Consider the following 12556-nt stretch of genomic DNA (forward strand, 5'->3'; position numbering starts at 1 on the left):
TGCTCCTGATGGCAGTGTCGTGAAACACAGTATTCTTGATCACTAAACAATTTATTTAAAATCTCGAGAAGGTTTTACAACCAAAACTAGCCATCTGTAAATTGCATGAACAATAACTACCAGATTTATTAAATTAATTATAAATTAACTTCTAAAAGAAATTTTGTTAAAGTCACCATTTTGAAAAGAGCTCAAAACTAAAATACAGTAAATCAAGTACAGTCAACTCCCGATTATCCGATTTGCGGCTTAACCGGCTTTTTTTTTTTTTAAGAAAGAATAATTTTAAACAGATATTAACTTTTCGGTCGCACAGACTGCTGTGGCGCGCGGTGTGGCAACGCTTTTGGATGACTGAGATAAAAAAAACTTTTGCACCTGTTTTGTTTACGCACTCCGATTCCTACCCCTCTCCCGTGAGTCATCTGGCTGGCGCAGCGCTGGCTTGTCGGCTGCACAGTCGCAGTCAATATTGAGTTTCATCAGTCGTGCGCGCAAGATGTCTGCTTCCAAACGTAAATGAGTTGTTTTAACAATTGAACAAAAACTACAGGTGTTATATAAACTGGAAGCTGGTACTTCGGTTAGTCAGCTTTCAAAGATGTATGGTATTGGGGAATCTACAATACGGGATTTGCGAAGTAACAAAGCTAACATAATTGCCTATGCAAGTGCTTCAGACTCTATGAGCACGATGAAGAGGAAAACTATGAAAACTGCAATGTACGAAGAACTCGATAAAGCTATGTTTGAATGGTTTAGTCAGAAAAGAGCCGAAGGTACTCAAGTGTCCGGTGTAATTTGTGCAGAACAAGCAAAGAAGTTTTTTGAAGATCTTGGGATGGAGGGAGAATTCAATGCTTGCTTGGGTTGGTTAACCAGGTTTAAACAGCGCCACGGCATACGAGAAATTGCGATTCAGGGTGAGAAGTTAAGTGCTGATAAATCAGCAGCAAGAGATTTTTGTAAAGAATTTAAAGAATTTATTGAAACGGAAAATTTACAGCCTGAAAAAATCTATAATGCAGACGAGACTGGTTTGTATTGGAAATGCCTTCCTTCCAGGACACTAGCTTTTGAAGCAGAGCGTAGTGCACTGGGCCACAAGTCCAGCAAAGAATGTCTGACGGCCATGTGTTGTGCAAATACTACCGGCGCTCCCAAAGTAAAACTCTTGTGTAATAGGCGAGGCAAAAAAACCACGCTCTTTCAAAGGGACTGAGAAAACAAATTTGCCTGTCTCATATTTTAATCAAAAGGGAGCATGGATGGATTGACAAATTTTTAAAACTTGGTTTGATCACAGTTTTGTGCCACAAGTGCGGGAGCACTTACAATCAAAAGGCCTACCACTCAAAGCTGTGTTGCTACTAGACAATGCGCCATCACATCCTAGTGCAGAAGTTTTGAAATCAGACGATGTGCAAATATTCGTTAAATTTATGCCACCTAATGTGATGTCTCTCATTCAACCCATGGATCAAGGGGTTATTGCAACAATGAAGAAACTGTACAGGAGCAGTCTTCTTAGGCGACACGTCAACGTGGGTGCTGATCTCAAGACATCCTGGAAGAAGTTAACTGTACTGGATGCTATTTATGAAATTTCAAAAGCATGGAATTTAATCAACCAAGCGGCTTCTTTACATCGCATGGAAGGGTGCAAGAATGTTGACAGTGATTGCATCACTGAATGGTTTGAAGTGGACTGTACTCTGCCATGCTACGAGATATTGAGCGACACAGAGATAGTGCGACGCGCCCAAGGTCACACGGGAGAGATGACTGTTCCTGACGATAGTGATTGTGACCTGATTCCACAGAAGCGTATTACACACTCAGCAGCTCTGGAATGGGCTGATAATTTGCTGGATTATTTAGAGCAGGAAGATGATACACTATTGTCAGACAAACTTACCTTGAGAAAAATTCATAGCGTGATTAGAAGAAAAGAAAGCACATTGCAAAAACAAAAGTCTATTACAGATTTTTTTCAGTCAAATTAGCCTGTATTGTTTAGCGTACATAACAGCTGTACAGTAGAATGTACCCCTACTACACCTATGTACATGCATTTATGTTTACATATTTGTCAATTGTATTTGTGTAGGCCTAAAGAATTATTGCCTGTTTAAGATGTGTGAGTATTTTTGCGTGTTTTTTAATGCTTTAAAATGTCTATAAATTAACATTCTATCTTTCCTCAATTCTTGTTTACATTACATATTCATATGCACATACTGACATACGTATACAACCATACATATTTGTATAAACATACTCAAGACAAACACGTGGGCTAATAGGCCGAGATTTTTTTGCCTGAAGCATTTTACTTAAATGAACTCGACTGTACCTCATTTCTTATTCCAAACGGCCGGAAAGTCAACAGAAAATTGCAGTGTGTGCACCAAACGTAAGTAAAATGAGTGTCTATGTAATGTTTATTTGACAGTAATGAGTAGAGCCAAGATTATATGGTTTTATTTTGAACCTGATTTCGTCATTTAAAACCACACATTTCGTCGTTATTTCGTCTTTTAAAAAAGTATGGGTTTTTTAAGCTATTCATGGTACTTTCACAATATATTTCACGATTGTGACATAAAAAATAGCAGTTGGGCCTATTGTGTTGTTTAGAATCACATGTAATCAACATTATAATGTTCTGGTTAAACATTTTCTCCTAAAAAGTACCATCGCTCATCAGGTCATCACAGTACCAATTTTTTGGATGACACATTAAAATAAGAAACTGCAGAAAGTTTTACTATGCACACTTTTACATAAAAATTACGAAAATGCTACCATTGTTAAAAGTTCTGCATTTTCTGGCTTCAGCGATCTTCTTTTGTCACTAACAATTAAAGAGTATTTTGAAAAAGACCGTTCAGATTCGACATTTGAGGTTGGTATCCAGAGCAACTTCAAGGCTGCTGTTGCAAATTCTGAGTAATCTGCTTTCATTCGACACAAAATCTCCATCACGTTGATGTGGTTCACGTGTGGCTTTTGTTGTTCTTCAGCGACAATTTTTTTCAGGGCTAATAATCCGCCTGCTAGAGTAAGCTTTGGTACCTGCATGATGAAAGGTAGGGTCGGTGTATGCTGTAAGAATTCTTTATCATCCACATTAATGTTTCCCATATTCTGAGGGTGAAAAAGTGCTCCAATATTTGTAAAAATATGCTGAGAAGGATCTTAAGTGATCAGTTCATTAAGTTTCAGCAGACTCAAATTTGCTGTATGCTTGAACTTCTCTTTCAGTTCTGCAGTATGTACAGTTCTCATTGTTGACAAAATGTTGACAACTGATGCTGGAAATATACCTTTTGTCAGCACCTCAATTACAGACTGCAATTTGTTTAGTCTGGATGACAGATGATGAGCACAAGGTTGCCTTCCAACCAGTTGATGCATGACGTCATACGGCTTACCTCTCCTTCCCTGGTCCAGACTTCAAGGTTCATCCCTCCCAGGCATACAAACCATCGTGTCTCTCTCCCCCTCTCCCTCATCTTCCTTTGGCATGTGAAACTGTCAACATCCTTCCTCCCCTTCTCCAAACTGCGTGCGACGAAAGCCAGGTTTGTATAGTCCATTTCTGGTAAAATGAAAAATTTTTAAGGGCCCCCGCGACAGCCATTTACCGTTAATTGTTTTGATACAATTTGTTTGTTAGTCACACAACATTATTTCTGCTGGAAAATCACCGAAACTTCAAAATTTCTTTAATGGAAAAATTTAGCAGGGCCGTAAAGGTATTCATTTTTACCGCAAATGAACTATACTCGCCCTTCCTGCCGGACAACATTCTCGGCGCGTGACGCATGGCAACTACAGTCCTGTGCCGCGCACAGCCACGAAAAACCTACGCGATTTCCAAACTACACTAGATATCCGACTGGAGTCTTCGAAAAGCATTTAAGAATTTGTTAATGCCCAACTGGTTCTTTTGATATGGGATCAAGAGGATTTAGAGGAGATAAAATGGCTGAAAGGCATGTTTTCGAAGTTTTAGGTGTAAAAAACCAGTTACAAATTTCTTGAAAGTATCAGAGGGAAATGCATTACACCTTTATATTTATTTTTCCGCCATATAATGTTATGGTAACCGCTCAAATTTCACAGTTATCTGACGGGAACGAGATGACTGCGCGCCAGTTCAGAGCCTTGCACTTAGAGGTTTTACCGCGCTAGAACTACCATTGAGCGTCGCTCATATCATCCCGCTTCACTAACACACACGCTAACCAGACAGCGCCCTAAAGCTGATTAGAGGAAGCACGTAGAAATGCAAGGCAGGAAATTCTTCCAGCTTATCAACCAGGACCCAGGCAAGTCTTGACTATCAAGCTTCTGTTGCTATTAGCATTAATATTCCACACTGTTCACAACTGGAAGATGTGACTATTCACGCAATCGTAGAAATAACAGTTTGTATAAGGCGGGCAGGTTTAAATAACGTGGTATCCTGTCGCGTAGCAAACATTAAATAATCGGTAGCCCAGCGCTGGGATGGGAAGGGAAGGCAGGCGGCGGGCAGGCGAGTGAGTGAGTGCGCCGGCGGGTCAGCACACATTCCATGTTCACACGCTTCCGTCGGGGGTTTTCTGTTTGTTGCGTTAAAAGTAATAATATTTAAAAGTATATTATTTTTATGACCAAATACACACAAATAATACTAGAAACATTTAATACAAACGTAAACCAATCTTTTTCTTCTGGTTGGTGGGGGGTCAAAATGGGCAACCCCCAATTTTACGAAGCCAGCTATTTTACGAATGCAATCCGTGGAACCGTGAGCATACGTAAAATCGGGGTTCTAGTGTGCGTAGTTATCGCTTCATGACTTTTCACATTAATATATAAGAGACTTGTATTGTGTAATTTTGGTGTTATTTAGCGGTTTTTCTTAAAAATCACTTTTTTCGCATTTTCCATGTAAATTCACGGAAAATTTCGCGATTTCGCTATTCACCATATAATCGTGGCCCTAGTAATGAGATGTGAAAGTGCATTATGTATCTACCCCACACAGTTTGTTTGTTTGTTTTATTGCATCTGTTATATTTTTTTTTACATAACTACAAAGATATTGAACAATTATATAAATTAGTACGTACCATTTCATTTAATGATATACTAATACTGTACGTATGTATACTGCCATATAATAGTACATAAGTTACTAGTATTATTCACTGTAACACATTACCGTACTTCCGATTGCCTTTCGTCGCGGCCGTGGTCGTTTACACGATAAGGGGGGTGGGGACTGACCGTTTTTGTTTACTTTTCGCAGTAAAAAAATGTTTCAAGTGTATTATCCTGTATTTTGGGTTATCCGCGGCCTCGGCCCCCTTCATTACCGCGGATAATCGAGAGTTGACTGTTAAATCAAAACATAACTACAAAAACAGTATTTTAATATTCTAGTAAATATCTACAAATTAAATCAGCCTTAATGAGCAAAATTAAAGCCATACAAAAAAAAAAACAGTTTTGCCAAGATTACAAAAAACTAAAGTTCCAAAGTGAAAGCAACAAACCAATTTCATAATAAACTATGTGAACAGCTGAATAATAGTTACAAATTAAAGAGGAGGACTTTAAACAGACCGCATAAATAATTGCATGGCCAAGCTTTGCCACAACAGTCAACTGTCCTCCACTGGTCCCAGAGCGGTCGGGCTGCTGCAGTTGTAGAACATCATTGTAATGCCGTAACTGCAGACTGCCCAGTCGTTTGTGTAAAATACCTTTCATCTTATTCCTGTAAAACAGTTGGCAACTGTCTTCCGTTATTGCCAACGGTCGTGGTGGGCAGTTTCATAATAATAGTGCCTTTAGCGTGCTTTGCTCAATAAGACCGTGATAAAAGTGATAGCAAAGAGATTGTGGTGTGATATGCTGCTTGTGCAGGCGTCTGGGGGAGAAGACTGTGTGATCCACGTTTGGAAGCCAGGCAACTTGCAGCACATCCACTCTTTCCAAGATCACCGGGGCAGTGTGACGGGCTTGGCGTTCCAGCACAGCACCCACCAGCTGTTCAGTTGCTCGCGAGACAAGTCCGTGAAGGTCTGGAACCTCAGTGAAATGTGCTACGTGGAGACTTTGTAAGTAACTGTGCTTAGGGTAGTCGTCTATTGAAAACTATGTGGTGGCAGTTGTGTTGAACAGCCTTACACCACTATATGAGATGTCTTTCCTGTGTCTTGGGCAGGGTGTGATAATACATAGTTGTTCCTTGCCATGTTTGACAATGCTAAGTGTACATGCTGTGTTTTCCGTGTGTTTGAACAAAGGTTGGCTGATTTAAACCACAATGGTTTAAAACATAGTTTAAACCATGGTTTAAACCAACTGGTTTATATAAAAGAACCAATTGGATTTTTTAAATAATGTATTTTTAAATATAATATCTTAATTTTTTTTAATGAAAGGTATAATTCCACTCTAATAACAGCAGTTTGCTCATCAATGTTTCTTATGATTTACAGGAACAAAAAATTATATACTAATCAAGATGTTATAATTTAAATTATAAAGAATAAGTTGTAAATCATACCCAGCTAATTACTTCTCTAAAATTAGAAAAAAAAATTATTTCCTATTCTATGAAGAATCTTTTTCCTGTGGAAAAATACCCTTTCTGTGGTTAAGTCCCAGTCAGATGTGCAGATTTGCTGACTTCAGTTCTTTGATGTTATAACTTTTCTGATTCAGCATAAGTGGTAGATACCGGGATGTTCTATGGCTTTCATTTGAACATAGTGAGAACCAAAATAACTAATGTAATAAAAAACCTAGTTTAAACCAAAAAACATTTGTCTCATGTCTGACTAAAATAAACGTCAACTGCACACATGTATTCATGGTTAAAGGGTCACTTCGATAACTTTAGGTGCAACAACTTTTTAATCAGTTCTTTGCATGTTAGACAACCTATAGTTTAAATGTTACTGGATTACCTTTGATTTAAATTGAACAAATGAAGGGAAAAGTAACATTAAACATAAAAAAATTGGTTGTCTGTAAAGTCGGTTTATGGACGATAGTTTAACGTGACGTCATAACAAAACATTGATGAAATGATTGCATTCTTTTATGAATAAAATTGAATCATTTTTATTGAATTATCACTATTTTGTTTGGATACAAAAAGGAGTGAAATGAAATCTACAATTTAATTGATAAATTTACTTTTATTGGCTCTCATTAATTCAAATAGGTTTATTACTTTAACAAAGAGATTATTTTAACTATAACTTATATACATGTTTGCTATTTAACATCTTCCAATCTGTGTTATTCTTTTAAGGATAGGACGATGGTAGGAAAAGAATGGGAGTGTTTAAAGGATGATGTGAAGGAAAATGGCTTACCCAACACCAAGATGCAGTCAAAAATAATATATTTGCGCCACGGACTCTGCAGCAATGCTAGGAGGAACGGGTTAGCAAAGAGCAATATAAAATGATTGTAATGGGACACAGCATAACGGGACAATGTGCATAACGGAACACTTTTTCGTGCGTGCAGCCGGCGTTCATCGATTTATTAGACGTCACCACAAAAAAGTTAATTTTTCACAGGTTGTGTAAATTGAAATTTTGTGAAGAATATATATAGGTACTATTTAAATTACCTGTAAACAGTATGAAGTTGCCTTGAAATCAGTGGCAAGTGTGATGAATTAATGTCTTTTACTTCTGTATTTCCAGTTTTGAAACTAAAATTAATGGTTTTTGTAACTGTGAAGAAATTTCCACCAATGTAATATAATTATTATTATTTTTTTAATAAAGACAATTATTTTTTAAAAACATACTTCTATAATACAGAAGACTTATAAACATGAAAAATTTCATCACTTATAATTGTATTTTATAGCAAAGGTATTTCAACTTAAAGACTAGACTCATTGGCTTTACTTTTTGGTTGAATAACTAGCATCTACACCTGTAAATGTTTTTATTTTGGTTCAGAATTCAATGCTGAACAATTGTGTAACTTTTCCATAAAGTAGATAATTTATTCCAGAAAACTGGAAGAGATGTATAATAAATAGAGTTGTCAAGGTGAGTTTATAGTACTAGATTGTAGCCTACATTTAAAGATTTAAAAATTCAAGTAGCTTAAGGAAACAAACTAGTCTAAGGAAACAATGAATTACTTCTTGTGAAACCTCATTGACACAAACCTAGCTCATGTAAACAGATAAAACTGTCTCCCAACCAGTGTGTCTTATCTTTCCCAACCAGTTGCAGCTGAAAAAAAGAAGTGAATGTTAGGTATGTATAGTTGTGTCAATATTGTTGACCAATCTCATGTGTTTCTTTCATGAATATAATTTTTTATAATCTCATTAAATTTTAGTTTTTAATGTATTTATTTCAATAAATCTGAAATATTGTTTCTGTAGTTTCTGAATATGTATTAGCTAGTGAGTTAAAATACATTAATTCTGTAATAAAAATAGTTTTAACTTTAATTATATTAGATTCTTAATCTCATTTTGAACTAAAAAAATACGTACTTCCTGCATACCTCTAATATAACTTGTACAGAAATATCAAAATTTTTGCTTGGACGTACATATTAATTTTCAGAAGATTAGTTCTTCATAAATTTAATTATTTTAAAAGTTAATTGTATTGCATTTAGGGTTGTGCAAATTTTTGCAAAATTAAATTTATGTAACTTGAAGAAATGAGTGCTATAGAAGGCTTCTTAAAATTGCTGCTTAATAATTAGGGTTGGGTCAAATCTTAATTTTCTCAAATCCGAATCACGAATCCGAATCTCAAAGTGTGCCTTGAATCCACCCCTCGAATACAAATCTAGGTTTCAAAAGTCAAAAAATTAAATAATGTGCAAGAAATAAAAATTTTAACAAACATAAAATGCTTGTTCATAGCACTTGTTTTTTCTGGGATTGTTAGCTACATTTTAAATTAGTAAGTCTTAAGAAGGTGCCTCCCATTTCAGGTCATGATTTTATATTTATATTAATCACGGATCAACTTTTAGATTTTTTCAATTGTTTAACTTTCACGAAATGAAAAATATATTCAGTGCATATTTTTTGCATAATTAGCTGCCAAAGTTACATTTTTAACATTTTTGGGTTGTGCAAATAAGGAGAATTAAATTTATTGCAGAACTGAAACTTTTTAGGTTTAACTGCAATTTCACTGGCTACTTCATGATATAGTTTACATTTCTATTACAAAAACTCATTTCATGTTTCTTGGCTGTCAAAATCTTATCAAATTTGAGAATTTTGAAATGCCAGGTTAAATTAATTAATATCTTCTGAAAGAAATTCAAACCTTTTCTTGAAGTAGCCATTGGCATTGCAGTTAAAAAAAGTTTCAGTTCTGCAATGAATTAAATTCTCTTTATCTGTACAACTCAAAAACGTTAAAAATGTAACTTTGGCAGCTAATTATGCAAAAAGTATGCACTGTGTATATTTTTCATTTCATGGAAAGTTAAATAATTGAAAAAGTCTATAAGTTTATCTGTAATTACTAAAAATATAAAATCTTGACCCGAAATGGGAGGCACCCCCTTAATGATTTTCAGTATTTTAAATGTCGCTAAGCTTTACGAACCAGCCACTTGAAGTAACGCAGTACCATCTTGCAGAATGATTTGAAAACATGCCAATAAATAAGGATAAAATCTTTTTCGAGGGGGTCCACCCTCTTCCTGGACTGAAAACAATGATTTTTTTTTCTTTCAGAATTACTGATTGCTTTTACAAAATAAAAACAGTTTTGGGTTTCAGAAACTATCTCAAAACATATACATAGGATCAACCAATAAATTAAAATATCTTAGGTACTGTTGAATCATTAAAACACATGGTAGGTACTAAATGAACCAGTACACCACTCTATATTTTGGTATAAATAGGGCAGAACCTACCTAGATAATTTAATAACTAAAGGAAATAAAAATATCGGGATGGTGCTAAACGTGTTAATGGTACATATGTATTTACATACCATTAACAATTATTTATTGGCCTGACCTGTAAGGATTCTAAACATTACAGTAGAACCCTGTTATAATGTTTTTCAAGGGAGCACAAGAAAAAAACATTATAAGCAGGAAAACGTTATAAGCAGGAAATCTCAATTTAGCTCTTAACAATGTTCGAGATTTGTACCAATGGACTCACCAAGCTATGTAAACAACTTTAATGTTAAAACCAAAGATAGTATACTTGATACATGAATTTTCTGAAACAAGCCAACAATTTTTCAACTTCATCTTGTTCCCTGGTTAAATTTTGTTTGTCTTTAAAGATACACTGCCACATTTTTTGTAAAATTATCTCACGATTCATGATGACAACATTAAGAGTGAGAACGTCTACTCCTTCGCCACCTGAAAATGTTTAATTTTGGGATTCCTACGTATGAATGAAAAAAAAAATTATTTGTAAGCAATAGAAAACACTTTTAGTTATGCCCTCGCTCAATGGTTGGCAACTTAAATATTGTGAAATTACACTTATTATGAACGTTATATGCAGGAAATAAATACATTGTCCTTATAGGGGAAAAATTGGGACTTTAAAAATATGACATTATAAGCAGGAAAACATTATATGCAGGAACATTATAACAGGGTTCTACTGTAATTGTAAACAAACGAGAAAATCGGTTACTGCTGTATTATTTTTTTAATTACATTGTACATATACTGGGAAACCATGTTTTTCTCCATTTGGAAAACAAAATTTTTGTGTCATTTTAAGTAATGAAAGAAATATAGATAAAACCAGGAATAAATATAAAAAGCGTGCAGGTTTTCCGGTAAACAAAGACATCCTTTCTTATTTTTACTCACTAAATAACCCAAGATACGAAGATACAAGATGTACAATCACAGCACAAAGAGCAATTTATTGCATTTGTAGCGTTCATAAATAAAATGGATGGACTCTAGTAAAAAATACGTTTTAGGTATATTGAGGTACTTTGTTATTGGAATTTGTTTCCTGTGTTAAAGATCTACGACCTTCCGCATGACTTCCGCATGACGTTTTGAGAAATGGCGTTGATTAACTTGCATGAACAGCTGTGTTCCATGTCAAACTTTGTTTTTCCAAAAAAATGTTGAGAAATTTGGGGAAAAACATTGAAAACAGCAGAATTTTGTTGCTTTCCACAAATTTCGCACTTCGCTATATTTGTTGGTGTCTGTTGTGTTTGTGTAATTGTTATCACCGCCAATATGTGGTACTCTTCCTTCGTGTGTTGGCCATGTGCTGTTCTTACCTGCTATGATACCTCCGGGGAGGGAGTCCATATGTTTGCAGTGATAACCTTATGTTTGTCCATGTATAAATATCGTGCCCACCACTCAAGTCTAACGACTGTCGGTGGGCATGTCACAATTCTAAAAAATAAATAAAAAAATAAAATAAATATAGCAACCTGTACGTTTATAATCATTTCATGAACTAAGTTTTCCAGACGAGTACATGATATGTGTTTAATTTACTTAATACATATATATTAAAAGAATAATATTTTGGAGAACAGTATTATAATAAGCACAAAGATTGACATAAGTAGGCCTAGTAAACTTTTGCCCGTGTTGAATTTTTAAATTTATTGTTTTTACTGCAATATTTTTCCTTGAATCCTGAATATTTGTAATACAGGAATTTTAGTGGGATTCAAGTATTTGACCAGCCCATCCCTAATAATAATTCTTATTTACAGTGTGAGTCATTTTAAAGGAAATGTTGTGGTCATATTTACAAATAAATGTGTGGCATCGGGTGTCAGGTTTGGCCACCAGGCGGACGTCACAGCAATCGATGCGCTGCACCGGGAGAGAGCGCTCTCTGCAGGAGGCAGAGATGGCACGGTTCGTCTGTGGAAGATTGTAGAGGAGTCCCAACTCATATTCAATGGCCACAAAGGAAGCATTGATTCTGTGAAACTCATAAATGAAGACCACTTCATCACATGTGGGGATGATGGGTAAGAAAGAAAACATGTAATTATATCATCATAAACTGTGTAACATTCAACCTATACCAAATTACATTCGTGAACATCCGTAACTGTGAACCTGATGCATATGTGGGCACCTGACTTAGCAGCAAGCATTTTTATCCTAAGGCTGCTCACAGCTGTCCACTTGTTATTTTTCCCTGGTCCATTTGCTTAAATCATGCACAAGCTGTTTTTTTTTTTTTAATTGCTGAGAGAACACCATAGAAACACTTTTAAAAAATTCGGTTATAATAAAGATCCCAAGCATTTGGAAATTCTGTGCTTTTTCTGGTGGCAGTTCAATTTATGGGCTCTCTGCCATATTAAATTTGTACCTGGCAAAATAACATGTCAGTGAAACCACCACAACCTTAGGCTCTATGACATTCCATCTTTCAGTGCAGGGTAAAGCATCAGAGTAAAAAGTGCGTTGACTAGCTCGCCACGTGACCCATTACAAAAAGTACATAAGAAAATCTTATTAAATATGTATAGCAATGATATTTGAGCAAAATATTTAGGTTAAC

General features: G+C 35.4%; 2 protein-coding genes across 2 annotated transcripts in view; both read left to right on the forward strand.

The window, feature by feature from the left end:
* LOC134531062 (U3 small nucleolar RNA-interacting protein 2) overlaps positions 1 to 12556 on the forward strand; it is a 49577-nt gene that overhangs the window by 16871 nt on the left and 20150 nt on the right. Inside the window, exons 5-6 of the mRNA XM_063366580.1 lie at positions 5926 to 6119; positions 11817 to 12014. Coding sequence (XP_063222650.1) covers positions 5926 to 6119; positions 11817 to 12014 — 392 coding nt within the window. The remainder of the gene's footprint in view (positions 1 to 5925; positions 6120 to 11816; positions 12015 to 12556) is intronic.
* LOC134531061 (jerky protein homolog-like) lies at positions 373 to 2122 on the forward strand. Its single transcript, XM_063366579.1, is given in 2 exon segments — positions 373 to 1174; positions 1176 to 2122. Coding segments are annotated over 2 exon segments (1506 nt in total). The 5' UTR covers positions 373 to 499; the 3' UTR covers positions 2007 to 2122.

The sequence above is a fragment of the Bacillus rossius genome, chromosome 3, assembly GCF_032445375.1.
Source record: "Bacillus rossius redtenbacheri isolate Brsri chromosome 3, Brsri_v3, whole genome shotgun sequence".
In the NCBI taxonomy this organism is placed as follows: Eukaryota; Metazoa; Arthropoda; class Insecta; order Phasmatodea; family Bacillidae; genus Bacillus; species Bacillus rossius.